Source organism: Oryzias latipes, chromosome 7, assembly GCF_053564925.1.
Source record: "Oryzias latipes strain Hd-rR chromosome 7, Olatipes_Hd-rR_3.1".
Lineage (NCBI taxonomy): Eukaryota > Metazoa > Chordata > Actinopteri > Beloniformes > Adrianichthyidae > Oryzias > Oryzias latipes.
Window position 1 is genome coordinate 13,850,735 of NC_136243.1, and position 26,357 is coordinate 13,877,091.

Consider the following 26,357-nt stretch of genomic DNA (forward strand, 5'->3'; position numbering starts at 1 on the left):
GTGATCAAATGACTTTAAAGAAAACAAATCCACTTAGGCTAAACTGACGCATCTAGTTTCAGTTAATGTTTTTTAAACTGGAAATCTAATATAAAAGCGTTAAGATTATACTGTTTTTATCCCATAAACCTCATCTGTTCTCACTTTCTATTATGCCCTTCATAATAAAGATACAAGAACATTTTGAAAACAACTTTCATGAGCGCGGGTTTTTACAAATATTCTTCCATGTAAAATTTTCCACAAAGACATGGTGGTTGCATTTCATCACACGCCTGCATTTTTCTTAAAAGAAAAAAAACTCACAGAAGAACCAGAAAACTCCAAATATATGTAATGGTTTATTCTACAGCCCACATGCACATTTTATAATGAAAACCTACACAAACAGAGTGTCATTCTCCTGAGAGCCTCCAAAATATGGACCACAAAAATGTACAGATGGATGACTTGGAATAGATCATTTCTTGGGTACACAATGTGTTTCTCATCTAAACTCTCAGCAGCATCAAAAGTGATCACATAAAGTGCCATCCTCCATTTCTTTAGGAATCTCAACCGTAAAATATCAAAAATAAAGCCGCCTGTCTTACATAAACTGCGTCGGCTGGGTCTGGTCCTGTCAGCTGCATTTTTTTGACAGAACCTTCAGCATTTTCATGACTTTACTTGGGGGGGGGGGGGGTTGTGCAAAATGTGGTTGGCTTCAAAGAGCTGACAGTTTCTTGAACAGGGGCTTTGAAAATAAGGCATTGATGACAGGTGGTAGGTGAGGTCTCAATGTTTAAAATTACAATCATCACAGCACGACAGATGAGTTTAAAGCTAAACCCCCAAAGCGGTTTATATGAGACCAAATTTGCCAGTGAAGAAATGACAATAATGAAAGCATTAATACTGTCACAGTGAGAAGCACGCTTGGCGTTCCAAAAACATGGCACCGTTTACAAGCTTGGATTAAAAAAAAATTTCCACCTCTGAATAAATTAAAAAGAATAAAATGAAAATTTTGCGCAGCAGAAGCACTACTTTTCTTTCAAACAATATAGTAACAACTGAAGAACAAAGGGTAAAAGGAAAAGTGAAGAATGTAGTATGTCCAGCTGATCCCAGTGCTGAAACTGACATGCCGATGTGTCACAAGCACATTATGATCAGGTCAAAGTAACCTATGAAACCTGAGAATAGGTCCAAGCCACAGAGGGCCTCTGTGCCCTAGTAGAAAAATAATTATTTGCAAGTGTTTCATTTCAATAACAAACACTAGAAATGTTTTGTTGAATTGATTTACTCATTTGCTTGCATAAATACAGCTTGTAACTGCAACAGAGCGAGAATAATGGCCGCTTCTGCTGAACAAGGAGGAGGCTGAAAAGAGTGGACGCCACTATACAGGAGAGCAGAGATCAGCTGGAACTTTTTGGAGCAGGAATTCCAGCTTACAAGAGTTGGGACTCCTCGATTACCGCTATTTGTGTGTAGCGCTTTCTGCGAGGGCTGGACTATTTTGGATCATGCAGGTCTGAGTGGGCCAAAAGGATGAAAGCTGGTATGGATTAAGGCCAGATGAGAGGGGCAGGCGGTTGCTGATATCACGTCTGATGGACCTCATGAAACATCAGCTCTCGGGGGATTCGAGTCTCTGGACCGTAAAGCTTGCTGGCTCGCCGCTCGAACGCAGCAACGTTCTGCTTCACGACTTCGTCAAAGAACATGGTAGCTAACTGGGAGTGCAGCAAGGAGCGGAACTCAAAGGATATCTGTTAAAGTAATAAAAAAAAAAAAAGGTTCTTTTTAGTAGATGATGAAAAGTAGCAGTCATGAAACACAGCAGCAACAGGAAAAAAACTTTCCTCAATCCAGTTTGGTAAACAACAAATAAAGTTCATTTTAATGAACAGAATTACGGGGTAATTTTCTCCAAGAAGCAGACTACTTACAGAAAAGTCTACAGTGCAGGTGCGAGGGTAACCAGGAATGCCAGGACTGAAGCGCCAAATCGTCTCCAGGTGATTGAACAGTTTTCCATCCGTGCACACTGCCTAAAAGCCAAAATGTCATTTAAAAAACGACAGAAAAAGCCATTGCAAATACTATCTACTTAGACTCAAGTAAGCCTTAGTTTACATCAACCTGTTTGTACATTTTAGCAACAGTTGGTTCCACTTTACAAATCAATTATTCACTCATTCACGGCACAACTGGCTACTTACTTTGACTAGGTGGGGCCTAACACAAGTGATCATGGAGGTATATCTCTCTATCACAGGAGAGAATCCCACTTCAAGCTGGGCTTTGGAGTGACCTGCTCTTTTCATGATGGTCTGGGACTTCTTACACCAAGGCACAAAGAGCTTGTAGTCATCAACATTGGCCACCACGTCGTACATTTCCTGCATAGAATACCTGTAACAACCAACATAAAGTGAGGGAATGCATTGCATGCTGTTGAAAATGCCTTTATTACTGCCTGAAAACGGAATATTACCCGAGTATCCTGCGCTCCGAGTACTCCTTCCTCTTGTTGGTGAGGCTGATGAAGTTTCTGCTTTGAGGAGCAGCCGCCATCGCATCCCATTCTTGAACACAAAGCAGCTTGGGAGTTCTGGTCATCAAAATGCCACACGATGACAGGTGTCTAAAAAAATAGAAGCAGAAATGGTTTTACCTCAACTATGTACTAAAGAAAAACGTGGGAAAAATCAGGTCCTAGTTCTAGGTACCACATGAATTTATACACTCAGCGAGCTGAAGCTGGAGATTCTGGAAGGTCTGTGTTTGAACAATACTAGTGTTTTCCGAGTTAGGTCTTTTATGTCATTTATAAAAGGTTATGCTGGGATGCTTTTTGGGTGGCTGCTTCCTGAAAAAGTCTAGTCTTATTGTGACCAAAAAACAGTTAAGCAAGTAAACAAACCCTTTTGGAATTTAAAAAAGAAAAAAACAAGCATGGGGTCATGTGGTAATAAAAATGTGGCTAGAAAGCATCAAGGGTATTAGTTATCAGATTGACTTTATTTTATTTTATTTTCTTGGTCAGGGAAACGATAAAACTATATTTTGGGGGAAAACAACAACAAAGCATAATGTCCTTCCTGCGTTTTGTTTGTTCATCACTCTGATCTAAAAGAAATTCCAAAACTGGTGGGTTATTTTGTCTTTCACAACATACACTGACTCATCACTTAAGTTTAAATGCCCTATTGACGTCATAATGACTAAAATTTTAAAAAACATTTTTTTTTAAATAAACAAAATCAAACGTACCCAGACCAGGCAAACACAAAGCAGGAAAATATACTTCTAAACTCTGTTTAACTAATCTAATGTCCTTTTTTTGGTACTTCTTGGCTCCAATGGTTCTAAAGCATCCCCTCGCTCACCTGATGTTTTGGCTGAGGCATCCTCTTTGCACAGCTGGACGACACGTGCGAGGGGAGCCCACGGTGGCGATCTGGAGAAAGTCGCTGAATGTCCGCACACCCATCGGTAACCTCCGGGCACCGGCTGTGGCTGCCATCAAACCAGCCACCGCGTCCGTCTAAGGGAGGTCCTAGGTCGAAATAGCCGCAGAGACCCGGATCTCAGTCACGGTAAGTACCAGCCCTAAACCCACAGCGTTGGAGAGGTTGAATAATCGAGCCCAAATATTTTAGTCCGACAAGATTTAGCTTGACTCGAACCGTCGACGTTTTAGCTCCGAACCTAAACGACAGGATAGTAGTCGGCGGCTAACCGCTAACGATGTTTCATAACAGCCCGAGAAAACGCGACGTATAGCCGCGTTTTAGTATTTTTCAGTAAAACTCACATCCCTGTGCCTCGTTAACACCAACTCCGTCACAAGTACGCCGTATTTGTTATTTCTAACCAAGAATTCGGTCAAATTCCGACAAACAGCAGACGACCTTCTGCTTCTAAATAAAACGCCGGTAATGAACAAAGTGTTCCTCAGTTTTTTTTCTTCTGTTTCCTAGCGCAACGGCTCTACGGCTGGCGAAACACCGCCACCTACTGGTTTGGAGCAAAATACCAGGAAATGTGTTTTTTTTATCACGATATCGTACTCGGTTTTTATTTATTTTAGGATATGTTTTATTCCTAATTTGTGACAAAATATTCAGTAAAATATAAAGAATTTCAAACACTCTTTATGTTCATTGAGATTAGAATGAGTACATAACAAGCCTAGCGCCTGGCTAGTGAAATATGTATAATTATATAGTCGGCACTACATACAGCGGTTTAATTAATTAAATGCTCCTATCTTGGTTTAAAAACTCACGTTTCTTGGAAACCAGTTTAGGTGCGTGGCGTGTGGGGTAAAAAGAAAATAAGAAATTGACTTTGGAAATGCGAGTTTTAAAAAGTGCGTTTTTTTGTCACCTGGTCTAACTCAGATTAAAAAAAAAAACTGTATCCGACACTGGATTTCACAGCAACCACAGTTGTTAACTCGACCTCTGCTATCCTCACAGTTTGAATAGAATCAATTGACCTCTAAGATTTGTAGTGTGGTTCTAACCGTTCCCAAAAGGGTTAATGCAGGACTCAACAGCTCGCAGTCGCACGGTGTCAGCACTCAGCACCAGGCAGAGCCGAGCCCGCCACGCCTGTAGGCGGACCAGCGCTGCCGTAGCCAGCATCATCGCATCAGACCCTGGGCACAGACAACAACAGTGACAGATCGGAGCCGCATAACTGTTTGCATCCAGCTATGGGGGCAGTCTGAGTGGTGGATTCAGTAGCGCACCACAGTTTACCTCCAAGTTCAATCCTCATGAAGGAGCTCCGTCCTGGCTGAGTTTGGGAGATGGGAGTCCTCAACATTGCAGACCAGGTACGCTACAATAAAGCGCTCCGTGTTCGCACAGTGGCGCAGTCTATTTGCTGAGAAGGACCTGCTCTAGTGCGTAGCAAACTACGTATTAACCGGACATATGTCTATTCCGTGCGTTTTTTGTAGAGCACAGTGACTAATTTGGATGATATCTGCATCAGTCCGATAGTGTTTCTTTTAATTTTTAATGCTCAACTTTCCTATCTCATCCATATTGGTGGTGTCGCTTGGGGCGTGCTCTGTGTGAGGGCCAGCTCCGTAGCAGCCACGGCTAGCAGAAGCTAAAGCTAGTCTGTTAGCTGACGTAAGTGCTAGGCCCTTAGGCCTCAACCGTGGCTCGGTGTATTTGCTGGATTAAAAAATAGAGAAACGCTTTGAATTTATTAGCGAACACACAAATTGTTTCATTTTTTTGCTGCGTTTCTGAATATTCATGTTTTTCCTCCACAATGTATATAATAAAACGTACAATTTTCTTATTTGACATAGCAGCCTCAGCAACGGTGCCATGGCATTAGGCTAAGGGTATGGTTTTTTTGTGGGGCTAATTACCGTAGCAGTAATTCAGCCTGCATGTCTGCTTTGCAGCCTCCTCTGGTCCAGGCTATCTTCAGTCGTAATGCTGAAGAAGTTCAACTGTTATTGCACAAAACGGAGGATGTCAATGCACTGGTATGTTTAATATATACAAACGAACAACTAAACTGGTGTAGATCATCATTGTAAAGTATTTCCCCCTGATTGCATTTCTGTGTGTTAGGACCAAGAGCGACGCACACCACTTCATGCTGCAGCCTGTGTGGGTGATGTCCATATAATAGACCTCCTCATTGAATCGGGTGAATTTTTGCATCTTTTTAATAACAAAGTTATTGTCTGAGTATCTAATCAATTGCAAAAAATGCTTAAATGTGAAAATGTGTCTTTCAGGTGCCAGTGTAAACGTTAAAGACCAAGTGTGGTTGACCCCTTTGCACAGGGCAGCTGCTTCCAGGAATGAAGTAAGCTTTGGTGTTAATTATTTTTGAGTCTCATGACTCCCCTTTGCGATTATTCCTTTAGGTTTATGGGTGTAATCAGTTATCTAAGATGCTATTTTGCCGCTTGTGTGTATGGGTTATGATTAGGATTTATCAGGAACTTTTAACCCATGATGACGACCTTTGTTTTTCACTCCAGAGGGCAGTGAGTCTGCTGCTGAGGCGCGGCGCTGAGGCAAATGCACGGGACAAATTCTGGCAGACGCCGCTGCACGTTGCGTCTGCCAACCGTGCCACCCGCTGTGCAGAGGCCCTCCTCTCTCATCTGAGCAACTTGAACATAGCAGACCGCACCGGCCGAACTGCCTTGCACCATGCAGCTCAGAGTGGGTTCCAGGAGGTACGCGTTGTAAACAAAAAACCCTAAATTTTCATCATTATTCCTTTATATTATTTATATTTTATTTTTATTACAGATGGTGAAGCTGCTGCTGAACAAAGGGGCGAATTTGAGTGCCATTGATAAGAAAGAAAGACAGCCTATTCATTGTGCTGCTTATTTGGGTAATCAAATTTGAACTTTCCTTCTAGTTGTGTTCCTCGCACAGCTTTATCCTCATAACAGGAAATGATGCCGTTGAGGTTTACCAAGATGGGAAGCACTAACATGGAAGATAATTTGCATTAGTCTAAAGTAGTATTTGCCACCATAATCATCGGTTATATTTTCTGTTGCTCCTTTCTTTTTTTTTACAGCTGTCGTTTCTGTGAAATTGGCTTAAATAGGATGGATATAAAACAAAAGAATACTCTCTGTTCCTCACAGGGCATTTGGAGGTGGTGAAGCTGCTGTTATCTCGCAGCAATGACAAAAGCTGCAAGGATAAGCTGGGCTACACCCCTCTCCATGCTGCTGCTGCAAGTGGTCACATCGAAATTGTAAAATACCTGCTGAGGATGGGAGCAGAGGTGAGAGCCCAGTTTTGTTTTATTTGTTCTTTTCAGTAAAATCAAATCGAGTAGTATATTTCCATGAATCTGACCGTGTCAAATAGAGGCTTGTGTTGTTTTTCGATCAGATTGACGAGCCGAACACATTTGGAAACACTGCGCTCCACATGGCCTGCTACATGGGGCAGGAAGCTGTGGCTACAGAGCTGGTGAACCATGGAGCCAACGTCAACCAGCCCAACAAGTGTGGTTACACCCCTTTGCATCTGGCTGCTGTCTCCACCAATGGCGCCCTTTGTCTCGAGTTGCTGGTCAACAATGGGGCCGATGTCAACCAGCAGGTACAAAATCAGCCTTTTTATTTTATTTTTTTCTTTCTCTCGTCACACTAACTGCTTTCAATGTGGTTAGTGTCAGCAACTTAAATTATTAGATAAAGAAATTAAACTCATTTTAATTTTGGCTTGTTAATAAATAATTTTAACAGATTTCATATGAAGCGAGATGTAAATAAATCCCATAATAGAAGCTGCTACAAGTCGAGAACTAAAGAAAAAAAATCCAGATTAAACAGATTCCTCTTTAATTACCAAAAAAACATAATGTTGCGAGAATATGCAAAAAAGAAAGTGCCTGAATTAATGAGTTTTTTTTTTTCTTGAGAAACTTTTACAATGATGTATTGTGACAGAAAAACAAAATATTTTTTCAGAATGTGTGAGCCATTGAAGTTGCTGCCTGCACTAAGGATGCATTTCGGCTCTTGTCTTTTTCAGAGCAAAGAAGGAAAGAGCCCCCTTCACATGGCAGCCATTCATGGACGCTTCACACGCTCTCAAATCCTCATTCAAAATGGTTAGTATGGTTGCACTTTAAAGACCAACTACGATGAAAATTGTGTTTTTGGTGTGTTTTTTTTTTACACATTTTTGTGGCATTCTTCATATGATGGAGGATATATGTAAAGAAAATTAAGACCAAAATGGAATTTCTGAGTTTCAAATAGTATTGAATCCGGAGATGACTTGCAGACAAATGGATCCATGTGTGTGACGATAACCGCATCACTGCACGTTTTTTTTTTTTTAAGTTCTGCATATGGTGCCTGATTGGAACAATAATAAACACATCATCTTTGCTGATAATTTACTTTTTCTGCTAGTCCTGTGTTCAGACTTCAAGGGGTTCTGGGGGAAACCTTTTATTACTGTTCTCTTTCACTCCCTGCTCCACGCCTCTCACTCCCTCTTGTGCTGCACGCCCTCCCGCTTCTTTCACACAGCACATACACATCCTCATTCTACAACAGAAGTTTCGCAAGGAAGTACGACATATTTACTGCGTTCTAATTATTCATTTCCATTGTATTCATTTCCATTACAAGTTGCGTGCGTTCTTGAGCGCGCTACGCAGAGGATTCTACGGCTCTTGCTGCTTCATCACAGCGGTGATCAAAAATCCCACACCGTCACAGCTCTACTCCAGAGCGGTTTAATAAAGAATCTGTCACTGTTGTTGTGGGGGAAACCTTTTATTACTGTTCCGTCACAGCTCTACATGTACGTCTTCATTTTCCTCGTCTGGGCTGGCATCTAGCTTAAAAGTGAACAGCTTGGATAGCTCCAATATTGATCGTTGGTAATGTCAGTTTGGGGGTGTGAGGGGCCGTAAGCTAGCAGGAATGCATGTAAACAGAAAGCTCCCAGCAATGGGGAGGGGGGCAGGATTGCCCCTCCCCAGCAGTCTTGCCCACAACTCCCTGCATAGACTATGTCCTTGAAAACAACACAGGTTTTTTGATTTTAGTCTAAAAACGACACCCATATAAGTAAAAGTTCACTGGGATTACCTTCAGAGAACATCAAAGGATGATTGGAGTTGGTCTTTAACAAGTAATCATGATGTAAGGAGGGTCAGCTTTCTGCTTAATGTGTGCTTTGTTTTGCTTTAGGTGGGGATATCGATTGTGTGGATAAGTATGGCAATACTCCTCTCCACGTTGCTGCTAAGTATGGCCATGAACTGCTGATCAGCACTCTGATGACCAACGGAGCAGACACAGCCAGGTACCGTCTATGCTCACTGGTGTCGAGTGAAACAGGGCTGGTAAATCTGCTGTAATGCCGTTTGGATTCTTCACATCTCTGTTTCAGTGAATGTTGTTTTTCTTGCTGTTTTTGTGTAGACGTGGGATCCATGGAATGTTCCCTTTGCACTTAGCTGTGCTGTACGGGTTTTCAGACTGTTGTCGCAAGCTACTCTCCTCAGGTTGGTTTTATAGATACCATTTCCCAAATCTCTTGAGCATTACCTTTAATCACTGGCACCTGCTGCTTCCTCATTACTTTACAGGTCAGCTGTATAGTATTGTTTCATCTATGAGTAAAGAGCACGTACTATCAGCTGGGTTTGAAATAAACACCCCTGACAACTTTGGGAGGACCTGTCTACACGCTGCTGCCTCTGGAGGGTACTAAAACTCAATCTCCTAACAAAAAGAAATGTTATTAAGTCATAATATCAGTTTAATTAATGTCTAAATAACAAATGTCTGTCTACAGAAATGTTGAATGTCTGAACTTGCTCTTAAGTAGCGGTGCCGACTTGAATAAGCGGGACATAATGGGAAGGTCAGTTCTTGTATTTATTTATTTTTACCGCGATCAGCTCTCAGTCATCTATTCAGAGTTGCTTTATGTTTTGTGTCTCTGCACTTCCCCTTCAGGACACCGTTGCACTATGCGGCTGCTAATGGGAGGTACCAGTGCACGGTGACCCTGGTTAGCGCTGGCGCTGAGGTCAATGAATCGGACCAGACGGGCTGTACTCCCCTGCACTACTCTGCTGCCTCCCAAGCCTTCGGCAGGTTGGAAAAAGATTCCCACATCTGTTTTGTCATGTTTCAGTTCATCTGAATATTTTTATTAATATTTTAATCAAGAGAAAAAAGGATACGCAAGAAAATAGTTTAAGATGGAACAGCAGCATTCGCTTTATGTGTAATGTCGATTCCGTTTGAGTCAAAATACTGTTGTTGTAAACAGATCCTTATTGTCAATTTGGGCAGTTTACATGAAGCTGGGAGGAAGCAACAACAATGCATGCAAACAGGTGGTGAATGACGGTAGTGTTGGCTTTGTTTCTGCCCCAAATTATACCACAAACGGGGCCTCGTCGGGTTGCTAGTAAAATAGGAGAGGATTTTAATTGACCTGGACTCGTATTCTGTAATTTACTCAAAAACATCACAGCCTTGGCTGAAGTGTAGCTGGTTAGTTGTTGGAATTTAAGCTCCTCTGATGTTGGGTAGTAAAGTGAACTCCTGTGGGGCTGTCATGTTGCTGTAGCTTCCTGTAAAGGGCGTAAACTTCAAGGGTTCAGTGAAGTGTAGTCGGAGAACCCAAATATGAGCTCAACCAGCCCAGATCATGTTCTGTTGTGACTCTTTTCAGCACCATATGCTCCAATTTCAAACTTTTGTCATATATAAAGCACATTGAACTATAAGGCGCAGTAAGCAAGTAAGAGAAAAGTCCATCAGCCAGAATTTATTTACTGCGTTCTCAGTAATTTGCCACTGGGAGTACTCACAATAAGCGAGTACTCCTAGTTTGCAGCATGTAAAGGCAGACTGATGCGGCTAAAACAAACATTATTGTAGATACGCTAATTCCCACCCCTTTTTTGCAGCAAAAAACAAAACAAAACACACAGTCAACGTTGCTCTACTTTAGTCACATTAGCGTATTAACAAGCACCCAACCTTGTTTGCAGCTGACATTTTTACAGCGCTCCATGTTGCTTCGACATCAGTCAACACAACCAGAATGAATCCATATACCGATATACAGGGCGCACTGTCATTTTTATGAAAAAAAATCATACCTGTAAGTGCGACTTACAGTGCAGTTTGAGTGCTGGACACGGTGGCGGCAGTAGCGTGAAACAAAAATCAGCGAATATTGAAACGCGAATAATCAGGGGTACTGTACTGTCATTTCTTTTATGGTCTTTCTCTTTGTTGGGTGACGCTCTTGCATCTTGTTTCTTTGCAGAGTTGAACGTCATTTTTCCGGAAACCATCAAAAAGAGGAGGAGGAAGAAAAAGGGTCTTACTTGTGAGTTTTTGTTTTACCGGTTTTTAACTCGATTTCCTAAGTGTTGTCAGTGGAAAACTCCTTTGTGCTGTTGTATGTCTTTAAATAGCTGCTTGGAGCATCTCTTGGACAGTGGTGCTGATCCATCAATGGTCAATTCAAAAGGTTATAGTGCTGTTCACTATGCAGCTTACCATGGCAACAAGCAGAACCTGGAGCTGGTGAGTTTTCCAATTGAAATAAGTGACAACTCAGTTAAAGCATTTTGGGTTTTGTGTCATCGTTAGTATAGGCTCGGGATTTTCGACCTTCAACACTACAAGAGCCGTTTAGGTCGGATTCATTATAAATAACACCCAGCGAGAGCTGCAAAGTCCCACTTTATTGTTTAGAAATCGACACTATATTTATGTTTTTGTGGCCAATAAGTAATTTATTTATAAACTGTAGCTTTTAAATATTACCGTTATTGGTTTCAGTTTTTTCAATATATAAAAGTTTAATTTGTTTTTTACTTGACAGCAGCTTAATTTAAGTTCCTTTAAAAAAAAAAAAAAGCATTTTGTGTCACAAAAGATCCTCCTGCTTACTTGAAATAAAATGCAAGAAAACCAAGTCAAACTTCAAAACATAGAAAAAAATTTCTATACACGTGATTCCAGATATTTATATTAAGAGCTTTGCTTCTGAACAGCAAATAGACAGTAGCTGCGTTTACGTGGACAAAAGTATTCAGAATAAACGCCTGATCAGAAAAAAATGACGTCACGTAAACACGCCGTTCGGAATACTTTGACCTGACCAGACTCATTCAGATCACAATTTCCTTCCGATCGAGACATGTGGGTTATGCCGATTGTTGATCCGATCGTGGTGCATGTAAACAGTTTATTCTGATTGTGGGTCATTTCTGTGCTGGTGTGACGTCATGCGTAGATGGTACAGCGCTCCAGAGAAGGCTTTGGAGCACGAACAGGACCAGTCGCCTGCTCCGTGTAATGAACCATGTGTCTAAGCAGAGCAGCCGGACTGTAGCTTCATGTTTGTGGGCAGGGGGGGCGTGCTTTGTCACCGTGTGGGGTCCGGAGGACACTTCGGACTACAGTCCATCCGGGTGCTCTGTGTGAGCGAGCTGCTGGATTCAGGAGAACCGTGTCTCCGAGCAGAGGAGCGGCTTTGGGGACGGTGTGTGAGCTAACAGAGGTGGCTTTTGAATGCAGAAAGGCCGCAGAGTCCTGAGAAACCGTGAAAACAATCGCGTGAATTTCCGGCATTGCCAGCACAGATTTTAAGTGCATCCAAGGCTAAAGGTTGTTGGCACGTATTGGCCTAATCCTAACCCTTGTTCCGGGTCTGTTCGGCCATGAATAAAGCACTGACGGTGCAGATTTAGAAAATTATGAGTGAATAGGCCCTTAATAATATTCATAACAATAATAAAAGCACGTTTAGAAAATCGTCTCGCTCTGTGCTTCAGCTTTGTTTGTTTACAACGGGACTGGCTGTTTCTTCTTCTATGGCCGTATTTTACATAGTTCTGCAAATGCCAAACGATGGAAATTGTGGCGTATGTAAATGTTTTTTATAATCGGATAGAGTTTATTTTGGGCCCATGAACAGTTCAATTTTAATCCGATTTAATCCGACATTCTGCACATGTAACTGCAGGTACTGTTGTGTAGTTGTGTGATAAGACGGACCTTTAATATTATTCTAATAATAACTACTCTGACAATAGATAAAACCTTTTACCATAATTTTGACGAGCTTTCTTAAAACTAAACACAAAACCTAATAGACTAAAACAAGCTAACTCATTATTAAGGCTCTTGCTGGTCTCATTGTCATTGATGTTTCTGTTTAGTAATGCATACTAATATGTAGAGCAGTGATTACTCCCTCTTTCAGTTATGTAAAGATAACAAAAAGTTTAAGCTAATAATGAATTTAGGATATTTCTGAAGGCTGTGTCTTACTTTTAGCTTTTGGAAATGTCCTTCAATGCACTTGGAGACATTGAGAGCAGCATTCCTGTCAGCCCCTTGCATCTTGCTGTAAGTCTCACAAATACAGTTAAAATGTTTTTGTTCCTTAAGAGAAGTGAAGTTGCTGACCGGATCTGCCTTTTCAGGCTGATAATGGCCACTGGCAGGCTCTGCGGCTGCTCACAGAGACTGCAGCCTACGTTGACATGCAGGACGCTGCTGGCCGCTCCGTTCTCTACCTGGCTGCCCAGAAAGGCCACGTACGTTGTGTGGAGGTGCTCCTGGCTCAGGGCGCCTCCTGTTTCCTCAATGACAACCGCCTCATGTGGACTCCAATTCACGTTGCAGGTAAAACTCTTAGCAATAGCAGGATTTTACAAGTGCTTTTTTCCCTTTTACTCCTTTCATCTGTATTTAATCGTTTCTCTCCAGCTGCTAATGGTCACTCGGACTGCCTACGCATGATGATTGATTATGGAGAGGAGGGGGATCTCACCAATGTGGCAGATAAATTTGGCCAGTATGTTGTTTCCTTTGAAATACACTGTTTGGTTATTAATCCTCAAAAAAATATTTTATTGCTAGTTTTTAATTTGATCAATGAATGCCCGGGTTAAAGCAGATCTCATTTTGAATTTGTCTCCATCAGGACCCCTTTAATGCTGGCTGTTCTTGGAGGTCACACTGACTGCGTTCGCTTCCTGCTGGAGAGGGCATCTTCACCAGATGCTCAGGACAAGAGGGGCAGCACAGCTTTGCACAGAGCGGTTCGTATAAATGTTGGATATGGCTGTTGCAGGGCTTCAGCAGCACCACTGCTGGATAAAACGACAACATTATTGTGCTGTAGAGCAGCATAACAGTATGCACTTTTAACACCCACACCTTTTTAAAGGGATTTAGCTCTTATAGGAAATTAAATTAGGTTTATGGAAAAAGGACAAAGCAAGCTAGTGAGTTTCTTAAAGACCCGCTCCAGTCATTATTTGATTTATGTAAAAGCGTTTCCAGTTTTCTTGCAATTAGGGTTTTGCCGTTTAACCCTTGTGCTATTCTATGACCCCACCCTTACATTGACGTGTTCTCCCTACCATGACAAAGGCGGATAAAGGTGGAAAGATTTCATGTAATCCATGGACACCAGTGAAGGTCACAAATCATTGAAGAAAAAGGTTCAGCGCACTGTCTAGTGGGTCTAGATGACCCAACTCCCAATGTTAAAGTGCCTAGGATAGCACAAGGGTTACAAGAAAAAGCCTTTCTCGACCTCATTGCGGAGGATGCGGGTGATGAGAGATCAGGTTCATTGATTTTTGAAGAACTGTACAAAAGCGTTGCTGAAATCCTTCAGAGATCAGTCAGACTCTCCCAGTGCGGAGCAGCAGCTGTCCCGCACCGTGGTAGGAGAAAGCCGCTGCTCCTCTGGAACCAGTGGAAGGAGTTTAATAGCAGCAGCAAACACAGTGAAAGAATGAAAAGTAGTAAATTCTAACATCCCCTGATGTTCTCAAATCACTTTTGTTTATATGAACATCTTTTATATAAAGGAATATCTTGAGTTCAAAGATCTCATTAATGTTTTGTTTTTATAAATTGGCCTCGATGAACAAATATTTTGATATAATAATACATTTATGTCTGTGCTATGTCTTTTGAAGTGCTTTATATGTGGTTTATTAAATCTATGTTTTGAAGCTTTAAAAAAAAAAAAGGTTTTTATTTTGTTGTTTTTTTCCTGTTGCTTTTTTCCCATTTTACTGATTCGGAAAATACACACAATAAACGAGGGAACACTAGAATAATGGCAGCTGTTCTTTTGTTTTTTTCATTTTTAGACATGTACATTTTGTTGTCATGAAGCAGCTGACACCTTTTTAGTTTGTTTTTAGTTTACTACAAAGGAAACATTTTTCAAACAAGTATTGGTTTAAGAGATTCTCTAATTCTAGATTTGTAAGTTGAGGAATGAAGTCACATTCTTTTAAATATAAAAAACATTTCTGGACAAATGTTTTAAAGCAGGTTTGTTTTTTGTTTTTTGTCTGCTCACAGGCCGTGTTGGGCCACGATGATTGTGTGACAGCCCTGCTGAAGCACAAAGCTTCTCCGTTATGTCGGGACATCCAGGGTAGGACACCTCTGCACTATGCTGCCTCCAGAGGCCAAACAGAGATATTGTCGAGTCTGATGCAGGCTGCCGTGGCGGCAGATCCACAGGATCAATTGCTGGACAACAAACAATACACCCCCCTACACTGGGCTGCTTATAAAGGTGTGCTCTCATTGTTTGACTTGAATGCTCATCCTCTGTGTCATTATTCATCCTCATGTGTTGATTCTCAGGGCACGAAGACTGTTTGGAGGTTTTACTTGAACTTAAAACATTTATCCATGAAGAGGGAAATCCATTCACCCCCCTGCACTGTGCTCTGTGAGTAATAACCTCCAATATATGCACAAGCTCTAAAAAAAATATAACACGGAGGTGAATTTAAGTAGATTTACTGAGTGAGTGTTTGAAATTGCAGGATGAATGGCCATTGCAGTGCTGCAGAGAGGCTGCTGGAATCTGCCAGAGTCCACGTGATAAACTGTAGAGACGCCAAAGGAAGGTGAGCCTTTGAACGCATCGTTTAGATGCTCCGAGCAGTGTTGATTTGTGACGAATACATTGTAATTTGAGTAAAAAAATAAAGGGCTTGGTATAATATTACAACCTGAGATCTGGGACTTTTTCCTCCTTTTTTTAAATTCCATTTTTAAATTTATATATTTTAGAACCAAAAAATCTGAACAAAGCAGCCATTGTATTGCCTTAATCGCTGATTCAGCATGGAAAATGTGAGCAACGTGATTTATTTTATTTTTTTCTCCACATACTGTACAGTGGTGCACAAAAGTATTTAGTCAGCCACCAATTGTGCAAGTTTTACCACTTAAAAAGATGAGAAGCCTGCAATTTTCATTATAGGGATACCTTAACTACGAGGGACCAAATGAGAGAAAAAAATCCAGAAAATCATATTGTCTGTGTGATTCTTATATCAAATATAAAAACCAACCTTAAAAATTATTAAAATTATTGTGTTACTGTGTTTAAAGACCTACTCCAGTCATGCTGTGATGTATTTTAAAATCATTTCCAGTGGTCTTTTAACTATGATTATGCTGTTAGGCAAGATCCAAAAACCAGAGTTGTTTCTGGGACATAGTTTCTGCAGAGCGGCAGTTGTTCATTAGAGTTGTGGGCAGAACTGTTGGGGTGGAGCACAGCCCTTGGTCAACATTAACTTTGTTTTTCAGCGCACAAGAAGCAAATTTAATGCAACCTGCTGAAGGAACAGTTCACTCTCAGTTGTGTTAACACTAATGGAGGGGTTGCGTTTAAGGCCCTACTCCACCTTTTGTCACTATGGCCCTAAGCAGAAGTTAAAACCCACTTCATATCCTAAATGGTCTTCAGGGGTTTATAAAAAGTCTGAAATGTTTCCTGTAGAAACCTGTAGCAGCCCTGCAAACGTGTTGTGCTGTCTCTGCTGCTCAGGTCCCCGCTGCATGCTGCTGCCTTTGCAGAAGATGTTGCAGGACTTCAGCTGGTGCTTCGTCATGGAGCAGAGATCAATGCAGTGGACAACAGTGGGCGCTCAGCTCTGATGGTAGCTGCTGACAAAGGACACAGCGGCACTGTGGGTATGTACAAAACATCCCTGAAGTCATCAGACATTACTGTGGTGTTTTTTTTTTTTTTTCTTTCCAAATATTAAAAAGTGATTTTAAAAAGGGTCCAAATTTCAAATATTAGAAACCAGAAATAAAACTAGCAGCTTTTTCTTACTTGGTGACCTTGGCAGGTTTAAGGCCCGTACACACCAGGACGAATATTCGCCAGCCGTTATTCGCCAGCGTTTTTCGCCACGTTTTTTGTGTTCAAACCCAGGCGATTTTCGCTGACGATGAGCCGAGCGAACATGCAATTTCATTCCCTGACATTAGATGGCGCTTAATGTAAACAGAAATACTCCTGTACACAAGGTGGCGCTGCGCAACTTTACGATTCTTAAAGTCGCTTTTCACTCAGAAGAAGAGAGCAAGTATTTACGCGCTTGTCAGAATCAAACAAAGAAAACATGAATATTTCAAGCACCAGTAGCTCCAACTGGTGCTTGGTTCGGGAAAATTTTAGAATGTCCGTCATTATTTCTTCGCGGCAGTGTAGACGCTACTTGACGTCTATCTTCTTCGCTGGTATGTGTGCTCAGAAAGGCAGTTTTGTGTTTGAGCGCCCCCAAGTTGTGTTTTACTGTAACTTCAGAAGCTCCAGACACGTGTGCAAAAGCGGCGTTCTCATTGGTCGAATAGATTTCAACGCGAGGCGTCGGAAAAAAAAAACGAACCCGAGGCGTTTTTTTTTTTAACGCTTTGACGCGTGGCGTTTTTTCGCGTCGGTGTGCACACTCTCATTGGTGCCCTTTGTTTAGTCACGAGGCGTTAAACGTCGGCGAAAATCGCCGGCGAAATTCGTCCCGGTGTGAACGGGCCTTTAGACATTTGAAAGACCCTTTGTCCATTTGTCATCACTGTCAAGCTGCATTCACACCAGAGGAGATTTGTGCGTAAGGGGCATCAAGTTTCAATATTAAGTCAATGTACAGACGCGATCTGAGGTCCTGCAGTTCGATTTGGGTGTCAGGCGCAGCGAGGTTGACATGGCAATCAGCGACTCCGCTTTGGACACGTGACGTTTTCGGTGAAACGATCAAATGGTTGAAAAAATAAATCCAATATGGCTGTTTGATGCAAGGATTTTCGTCCTGAACTTCCATCCATTTTCTCAACCCGTTGAGGTCCCGGGTTGCCAGAGGTTGTCCCGGTTACTGCTGAGCGAAGCCGCTATACACCCTGGACAGGACGCCAACGATCGAGCCCGCTACAACGGACCCTGGGCGGCGATGTTCGCTAGCTCCAGCTCCATGGGTCTGTGACAGGTTGGCTACCAGTCCAGGGTGTACCCCGCCTTCCCCCAACAGTGACCGGGACAGTTTCCGGCAACTCAGCGTAGCGAGCGAGCAGAGAAAGGGGATCGAGCGAGCACTGCTGCCTGGTGTCTGGCAGTCGGACCCTAGTCAGCGGCGCTCACTATGCTGGCCTGCAGCGGGTTGGTTGCCTGGCAGACAGAGCAGGTGGCGTCATAGCGATCGCTTCAGCTCCATAGGCTGATGATGTTTTTATTTTCATCGAGAGAATAGTAAAGAGATCCTCTCGGGTTAATGCTCAAACTGGGCCACAGACAGACAGATGTAACGTGTAAAATGGCTTTAACCCAGGTGAAGCTCTCACTGCTGGAGTGAAGTGCACTGAAAGAGACTCTGAAGGATCTGCTGAACCCACACACGGTAACGTGCTTGCCAGCGCCTCTGTAGAGCTCTCCAAAACATATAAACCCAAGCTACTCGCTCAACTTCATCCATGTTTGCCATGATGTGGCAACAAATGTAATCCATAGGAACAACAGGAGCAGACGTCGAGTAGTAAATTTGACGCCCAGCAAAAAGAGGCGGCCGGTGGGAATTTGACGCTTGAATCACGTCCGGACTGAGTGCAGCATAACATTGATGTGGATTCTTTAACTGTAAAGTTGCCATTTTCAAATGGAGAAACTAATTATCTTAACTGGAATCCCAATCATTGTGACAGAAACACTCTGAGGCAACTAATGATGCCTGCAAGTATAATAAATCAAATCAATATTGATTTATAGGACTTTTTTTTTTTTTTAACACAATGTAGCAAACAACAAAGACAACCTTACACCCTTTGAACTCATTGGGGCAAACATTGGGCATTAGGCTCAGTAAAGCAAACTAAGTCTGTTTAGTATTAATATTAAAAAAAATTGTTTTTAATATTAATGTAAAAAGTGTTGTTTATAATTTGTGTTTTGCTGCACAGCCATCCTTCTTCATCGCGCCAAGGCTGACCTGACACTACTGGATGAGAACAAAAACACTGCCCTGCACTTGGCTTGCAGCAAGGTACAGGAGGCCATTGTTGGATTCTGAAGATGCCACTGAGGGACGGAGTCTGACAGATGTTTCTTGTTGTGTTCCTCAGGCCCATGAGATGTGTGCGTTGCTGATTCTGGGAGAGATTCACAGTCCCACTCTTATAAATGCCACCAACAGTGCTCTGCAAATGTGAGAACATCACAATATTTTTGAATGTACAACATTGTGGGGATTTTCAGGACTAAGAAGGGAAAAAAGTTATTTTAGTTAAAAGTAATGCAATTATTAGAGCTTAACATCTTCCTTAAATGCTAATCAAGTTCCTTTTAACTTCTGGATTAATTCAGATATCATTTAGGGCCTCTGTATCTTCTGAGGTGGAAAGAACTCAATTCACTGCTAATAAATACAAATAAACAATAAAATAAATGAACATGTTTAGAATAAACATTTTATCTGCTCAGGATTCCATTAGTATGACTATTTTATGTTATCACATTTGGTCTTTTTAAGATAATTTTGAGTAAACCCCTTGACTTTATAATGTTTTTTTCTGCATTTGAGATGTTCTAGAAGTCATTCATCCAAATATTTTTTTTCCCAACAAACGTTTAAGGTCCATTTCCACTAAACCTTTGTTTTCCTGCACAGTCTGTTTACATGCAGATCTGGAAATGCACTTTAATATTTGGTTAATTGAGCATTCAGCACCCTCCTTCTTTGCCCAGGCCCCTCCATCTTGCAGCGCGTAATGGCTTGGCTACGGTGGTGCAGGCGTTGCTCAGTAGAGGAGCCACGGTTCTGGCTGTGGATGAGGAAGGTGAGGTTCTGTTTGGGTTCCACATGCTGACAGTGCTCTTTTTTAATTTAATTGTAAATAATCATTTGAATGAATTAAATATCACCTTGTTTGAGTTGCTTTTGGTCAGCTTTTTTATTTTGACCTTTGGTTAACCTCTTGACGTCTGTTTTCATCAACCAGGCCACACGCCGGCCCTGGCCTGTGCGCCCAACAAGGATGTGGCTGACTGCCTGGCCCTGATCCTTTCTACCATGAAGCCTTTCTCGCAGCGGGACCCTTCCTCCTGCTCTTGCTCCTCCCCCACCGTCTCTTCCTCGCCGGGTCTCAACTTGCTGAAGCACTGCGGCATTACCGCCGCCTGCTCCCCCCTGCCCAGCAACGGCCTCCACAACGGTTACGTCAAAGACCACCATGGTACACCGGTCGGCCTGGATGGGTGTCTGTCTGAGTGAGGTTCCCCTGACCGCCGCCAGCCAGCTTTTATCGTCGCCAACAGGGGGCGACAACTTTCAACATGTTCCAGAGGACCAGGGCAGCACCCAGCCACACATCTGTTTCCTCTGTATGTACGTGTTTGTGCATCCGTGTGTGTGTGAGCGTTCGGTCTTCTCTTGAGGTGCAGTCAAACCTAATATGCAATTAGATCCCTTTCCTCCATCTCCTAGTAGTGCTTAATATATCCAGGCAAATTGCTCTACAAGGTCACTCAGATTGGACGAGGCATTTGAAGAAAATACTTAACAATCCGGCCGCCTCTAAACCATGTAACCCTTTAAAAACCATGCCGACACACTTTATATAACCAAAATCCAATAGCATGAAGGTGTCTGTTTCAACCGTCTTCATATCATTCAGCAGAAGAGTCATATCATGTTTATAGTCAGTAGTGGTGACCTTGTAGAGGAACGTGCTGCCTTCCCAAAAAGAATGATCAAAGATGTTTGTGTTTATTTTCTTTTTTTTCTTTTTTCATGTGTGTATGAAGGAACCACACAAGGGAAAATCTAAACTTTTGCGGTAGAGTGCAATGCTTGTTGTGGTACAGGACAAGCAGTCTGAAATTTGGAAAAAAGCATCTCAAAGTTGTTCATTTAATAATGTTCTTTCAAAGATGCAGCTTAGAATTGTTTGGCATTTTAGGATCATTTGGAAACGCTGCTCATATATATATAATAGTTTTTTTGTTTTGTTTTTTGTTTCACATTTCTTCTCTAGAAAAGAAAACCACATTAGGGTCAGCACTGTAACATCTTTTAATGCTGACCTAATTTTTTTTGTTTTACTCTTTAAGATGCTTAATGAGTGTTTAGAATGTTTCTAAGCATATAAGTTATGACCAAAGTTGATCAACACTACTATGGCTATAAATTATTTATTTGAGATGAACTGTACTGTGTAAAGAGAGACAATAGATCTTGAAATACCTCGTCAACATGTTTAGCAGCTGCTTCATCTTCACCCAGGGTCCGTAGGTTAATGTTCTCTTTTTGTAGAGGAGAGCACCTGTAGGATAGCGACTGACTGAGGCCTTGTTTTATTTCTAGATGAAGGCTTTACTAGTAATATCTGCCAACAACACCTCATCCAAACGTCATATATCTGAGCACATAAAAGAACAAGCCATTTCAATTTATTTCCCATGTTTTTAACAGTGTTTCTTTCTTTTGGGGAAAAAAAAAGTTTTCTGATCTTAAATGGCCTGATTATTTAAAGAGAGCGATCCGTTTTTTTTTTTTTTGGTCTATTTTTTATTTTTTATTTTTTTTATTAGGCACCAATGACGTGTTTGCATTTTTGAAGTTTATCTGACTATTCTGATTTTAGGCTCGCACTAATGGAGTATTTTTGGGAGCTGGCTTAGTCTTAACTGAATTGTTTGTACTGCAGCTACTCGGCGGTGAGCTTAGGTCAGTTTGAACATTTATCGTTGTCTGCCATTTTCATCGGACAGTTTTCAAGCAATACTTTCAGTTGGCCTTTTGGGTTTTTATTTTTTAAAGTGTTATTGAAAAGACAATCACTGTCACAAGGGCTTTTGTTTCCCTGGAATGTGTTTGGTCCCCCCCCTTATTGTTTCATGAAAAATTAACCTGAAATTGACTCTAACGGCTCTCTGCGTGCCAGGCATTTTCTGTCAGTGTCGACACGAACACACTGAACCGCCTTGATGGCACCTAATGAAATGCCTTTTGACCCATGCCTTCTTTTAAAGCATCATTTCTGTTAATGTTTGATAGCAAGGGATGACGAGCCCTGACACGGATTTATTTTTATTTTGTTGCCCCCTATTTAATAGTTAGTAATGTTGCACCACCGTTTGGAGTTATGGGAGGGATGATTGTTTTGGTTTATTAGGGAATTGATATTCCTAATATAATTAAATAGGGCTAAGAGGACAAGGAGAGGGAACATTGTTTAGGCTAATACCCAATTCATTTTTTTCCCCCTCTTTAATTTCTGGAAAAGCATAAATCTAAATATTAATTTTTCTTACTGTTTGTTGTCATATTGACTCATTTCCTTGTTCTGAGCATACTGAAGATGATTGTATTGGACCACTAGAGCTGTTTGTGACTTTTACATGTTATATCTAGGCTGTTTAATTGAGTCTTTCTTTCCTTTTTAACTTGATGGTGGCATCACGCTGAGTCAGATTTTCATTTGGGTTAGATCTTCATGCCCTCGGGGCAATGAAGCGGCACAAATGTACACATCAGTTGACTTGATGGCGGTTGAGGACCTAGGCGAGGCTGTTTTGCTAAATACTCCTACAAAAAAAGAAATGAGGCTTTCACTTGATTATGTTTGCGTGTTTGTTTTTTCAAACTGATTATAATCTCCTTGAGTTTGTGACGTAAATGTCAACTGGGCGTTTAATTTGAACTTGGCGATTAAGTGAAATGAAATGGAACTAATTGGTAAGCTTAAACCTTGGTTAACTTAATTAACTTTCACTAGAAGAATAGTTGTATAAATAGCGGGGACTGGAACATACCTGTTTTGTAATCTCAGGATCTGCACAAAAGCAGCAGGGAGAATTTAATAATCCACTCAGATCCCTGCATCATGATTACGTCAACGGTTTGATTTTTGTTTTTGAAGGAACTTTCTATCATTTCAATCTTTGAACTCTGATTCCACAGCACTTAATTAGATAGTCAAGCAGGCACTTTAGTACATTCAGGTTCTAAGTGTGCAAAATATAGCATATTAAATGTATGTGCTTGTGTTTACATGCATGAGTGTTGCTGCGGCATTCAGGAGGGCAAGAGTTGCAAAATAGAAGAAAAAGCTGCAACAGAGTTGTACTCCAGTAGTGCGTTTGGAAAAAAAAGTGTTTGTGTTGTTTTGTTTCTGGGCAAGCATCCCAAAAAGTGGCAAAGGTTTGGCTTTTGAGCCACTTGTTAATTTGGATTTGGCCTGAATTTCATCGTTGGTTTAGAAATAAATAGAAGACACCAGAAAGGCTCTAATAACTAATGTTTGATAGTTTTCCTGCCATCTGTTAGGTGCTGTTCAACAAACCTGTTTAGACAGATTTTCATATGATATCCTTATTTGTTCAGGAAATTGAGCCGTTTGCCCTCTTGATTTTACTGAATCTTGTTAGTATTCCTTTAAACCCTCTTTTTCGTTTTGTCTTTGAATGCACCACTGCTCGTGCATTGAGCTGGAGTTCCAGCAGTGATGCAACTACTGTTAAAACAAGTGGAGTATACATGGAGTGCGTCTGGAGTCGAGCAATGAAAAGGTCTAATTGTAGCAATATCGTGTGTGTGTATAAAAGTGTGCAGCACAAAAATTGCACTGCCATTCACTTAGGCCAATTCAGTAAATCATAGCAGAAATGCCAATGGAAGATTCTAAGTGCGGGTTTTAAATGTCATAAACTTTGGTCACAATTGAGGCCTGTTTGCCAAAATGTCTCGAGGGAGGAAACTCTCTTTTAGGAAAGCAGCAATGGATTTATGCATATGTTCAAGCAGTTTACAGTCTGACCATCAAATCTGAGCCATGAATTCTGACTGAAATGAATGTACGGTCAGTTTAGAGCAGAACAGTTGGCTTTCTCCCGATCTGAAGCTGTTGCTCTTGATTTGTCTTGAAAAGGATAGGATTATTAAGGTAGCATGTAGTACTTATTATAAAGTATGTGTAGTAGTCTTCCTGCATTGAAGATCTAAATGTTTGTTTTTTTTCTTCCCCCTCTTTTTCTGGCATTATGTAGACCTGCTGTCAAGAAGGATCACTACTTTCTTTCTTTATTCACCGACTTTTGTAAAGCTAAGCCTAAAAGGCAGAGGAGAAAAAAAATCTGATGAATTTCACGTCCACGCTCATCCATTCCAATTGTGATTGCCTTACAGTACGGAAACACTAGAGGGACAGAAAGGTCTACAATAGATATGATCACACATACAAGTAAACAGCCTATATTTGACGAGATGCACCTAAGCTACACCCATTTAGTGCCATAGAAACCTTGATTTGCCTTTAGACGTGAATCATATTTATTAGGTCATCCACACATTTAGATGTAGGCAGGTTTATTACAGGTCTGGAGTTGCATGTCTTCACCAATTTGTGTCAAACGTAAACTTATATGGACGACTGCATGGAATATACTAGTACTCAAATCGAAGTGTTCTGTTGTACTGTAGATGTTTATTTTCCAAACAATTGGGCATTTTTGAAGGAAAATAGTGTTTGTAGTCCCTTTTTGTATTGGCAAAGCAATCTGTTGGTTGGTTTATAATGTATGCATTACAAAGGAGGAAAAAAAAAGGATTTGCTGTCCTAAAAAAGCATGCTATATATACACATACATACACAATAGGATTGATTTGCCTCAATAGATGTCTTGATTCTTACTTGAAATAAATGGCGAATTTCAATTTCAACTCTGATCTACTGTTGAGCCTTTTGCCTTAAACGCCGAAATAAAAAATGACACCCTGAGAGCACCTGATAGGTAACATCAGCTGTAGTTATGCTACTTGCTTTGATTGCTTAAAAAAATTGGCTATGTTAGATCTTTCGGACATTTTTTTTAGGTGTCGAGAAGCACACAAATCCAGTGAGGTAGCACATAACTCCTAAGATTGCCACGGTGAAGAGATTGCTCTGAAAAGTTGGGATATTGCCATATTTTTTTCCACTGTGAATGAATGAATTGAGAATTCACTCTTAAACAATCAACTATGGCTTCTCTGTGGTCCAGAGTCAAACGATACTGGGAATTTAAAGCGGTGTACCTCAAGGAGATCTTTGGACAGGAAGGATGCTTGTACAGCTATGCCAACAAAGACTTTAAAAAGAAGAAACCAATAAAAAAAAATCTTGTGATCCATCTTGTGGATAGTGTAATACTGCTTAAACCAGCCTAAATCAGATGTTTATTAGTGTTGAAAGATGTCTCACGTTTCCTACCTTACATGGGGGCAGTCGGCTGCACCTTGTACTTTTTCTTGGACCTGCGGTTATACCTCATTAGTGAACTTTTGTGTGACGATGTTTGATCCTAAGTGAAAGGTTCTTGTGTTTAACAATGCCAGTCATGTACGTTACTCCTCCTTTTAGCATTTGTGTGTCTGAGTGGGACTTTTCAACATGTGCATGTCATTTCACACCACTCAACACCCTACAGTCAGCCGATATAGTCTCTGGTGAAAGGCAGACACAGCAGAGAAAATTCATTGGCAATCGAAGGTAGCTAATAAAAAAAATTACCTCCTGTAAGTTAAAAAAAAAAAGTATTTTACTATACCTGAATACTTGGTTATCAATTCCCCCCCCCCGTACCAACATGACCTGTGTAATATCAAGCACAGTGGTGGTTTGGTGCCTTTTATTTATTACTACCGAAAGGTACGGTCTTCCATTTGTATGTCCCAAAAAGCCTTATCTTGATGATTTGAAAAAAAAGACGCTATGGGTTCAAACTCCCTCTGAGCATTGTTAATTCAAATTCCATGTGATCTGAGCAAAAAAAAAAAAAAGCTACGTTTGCATCCGTCTTTGCTTTTATCGTGTATTTCCGGTGTCTCTGCGCCCCCTTTAGGGTGCCAGAAGGAACTACACCTCACTGACGGGATCTTTGGGGCACATTAACAGTGAACGAATGGGGATCTGGAGTTTGAAAGCACAAATCTAAAGCAGCTGGCACCTTGGGACTATCTGAAGCAAATGATAAAGGAGAAAAGAAAAACAGACCAAAACGGAGCAAAGATGGGAAGAAAACGTGTCACTTCTTGGTGCAAACACTGAGGCTTGAATTGTCACTGCAGAGAGACCATTGTCTGGAATTCTAGCGTCGCTTCTGATTGTTTTTAACTCTCGGGTGGCGCCACACTGCGTACCAAGTTCCAAAATGAGGCGGTACTTCCGTTGATTATCAAATTTCGGGAACTTTTTGTTGTGGCTGTGGTGGATAAAAAAAAAAGATTGTGGAAATTGTTTGTTTTTACGTAGATTAGACTGACTACAAGTAGGATTGCAGTAGTAGCTGTGTGCAGTGTTAACAGTGTGACCATTATATAGAATAAAGTAATATTTGTTGTCTTACCACATTAAGGCATCCTCTTTGTCAAGTTGACGTCGTTTGAACTAGATTACAAGTGCAATAACGCTTTTTTGTTTCTCATCGCTTCCTCAGTGGAATACCTATTATTATTCAAAATGACCTTTCTCAACACCA

General features: G+C 41.2%; 2 protein-coding genes across 5 annotated transcripts; one reads left to right on the forward strand and one right to left on the reverse strand.

The window, feature by feature from the left end:
- Nucleotides 1-322: 322 nt before the first annotated feature.
- On the reverse strand, nt 323-4,660 carry coq10a (coenzyme Q10A). 3 transcript variants are annotated; one of them, XM_078950253.1, is made up of 6 exons: nt 4,526-4,660; nt 3,384-3,553; nt 2,489-2,638; nt 2,214-2,406; nt 1,941-2,042; nt 323-1,760 (listed from the first exon to the last, which is right to left on the reverse strand). In XM_078950253.1, the coding sequence occupies exons 2-6, from the start codon at nt 3,518-3,520 to the stop codon at nt 1,593-1,595; spliced, it is 750 nt and encodes a 249-aa protein (XP_078806379.1). In that variant the 5' UTR covers nt 3,521-3,553; nt 4,526-4,660; the 3' UTR covers nt 323-1,592. The 3 variants fall into 3 exon arrangements, with proteins under 3 accessions (XP_078806379.1, XP_078806378.1, XP_078806380.1); XM_078950252.1 differs by lacking the exon at nt 4,526-4,660 and adding an exon at nt 4,286-4,399; XM_078950254.1 differs by lacking the exon at nt 4,526-4,660 and adding an exon at nt 3,812-3,953.
- A 40-nt stretch (nt 4,661-4,700) lies between these two features.
- ankrd52a (ankyrin repeat domain 52a) lies at nt 4,701-25,878 on the forward strand. Of its 2 annotated transcripts, none has more exons than XM_078950248.1 (28): nt 4,701-4,840; nt 5,429-5,512; nt 5,601-5,679; nt 5,771-5,841; nt 6,020-6,220; nt 6,297-6,384; nt 6,647-6,789; nt 6,876-7,112; nt 7,548-7,626; nt 8,723-8,837; nt 8,957-9,039; nt 9,124-9,241; nt 9,333-9,401; nt 9,497-9,637; nt 10,827-10,889; nt 10,978-11,089; nt 12,851-12,922; nt 13,000-13,201; nt 13,286-13,373; nt 13,503-13,620; nt 14,906-15,125; nt 15,197-15,284; nt 15,382-15,465; nt 16,398-16,543; nt 18,803-18,885; nt 18,965-19,047; nt 19,587-19,678; nt 19,841-25,878. In XM_078950248.1, the coding sequence occupies exons 1-28, from the start codon at nt 4,814-4,816 to the stop codon at nt 20,110-20,112; spliced, it is 3,258 nt and encodes a 1,085-aa protein (XP_078806374.1). In that variant the 5' UTR covers nt 4,701-4,813; the 3' UTR covers nt 20,113-25,878. The 2 variants fall into 2 exon arrangements, with proteins under 2 accessions (XP_078806374.1, XP_004070934.1); XM_004070886.5 differs by having other exon boundaries at nt 6,900-7,112.
- Nucleotides 25,879-26,357: the final 479 nt, after the last annotated feature.

Bases quoted from the DNA above. Each gene is read 5' to 3' on its own strand.
- ankrd52a (XM_078950248.1), top strand. From the start codon at position 4,814: ATGGGAGTCCTCAACATTGCAGACCAG. The intron at 5,842-6,019 runs GTAAGCTTTGGT...TTTTCACTCCAG, and splicing joins CAGCTGCTTCCAGGAATGAA to AGGGCAGTGAGTCTGCTGCT. The intron at 9,040-9,123 runs GTTGGTTTTATA...ATTACTTTACAG, and splicing joins TCGCAAGCTACTCTCCTCAG to GTCAGCTGTATAGTATTGTT.
- coq10a (XM_078950253.1), bottom strand. From the start codon at position 3,520: ATGGCAGCCACAGCCGGTGCCCGGAGGTTACCGATGGGTGTGCGGACA. The intron at 2,043-2,213 runs GTAAGTAGCCAG...TTTGGCTTTTAG, and splicing joins TTAGGCCCCACCTAGTCAAA to GCAGTGTGCACGGATGGAAA. The intron at 1,761-1,940 runs GTAAGTAGTCTG...TTACTTTAACAG, and splicing joins CCTGCACTGTAGACTTTTCT to ATATCCTTTGAGTTCCGCTC.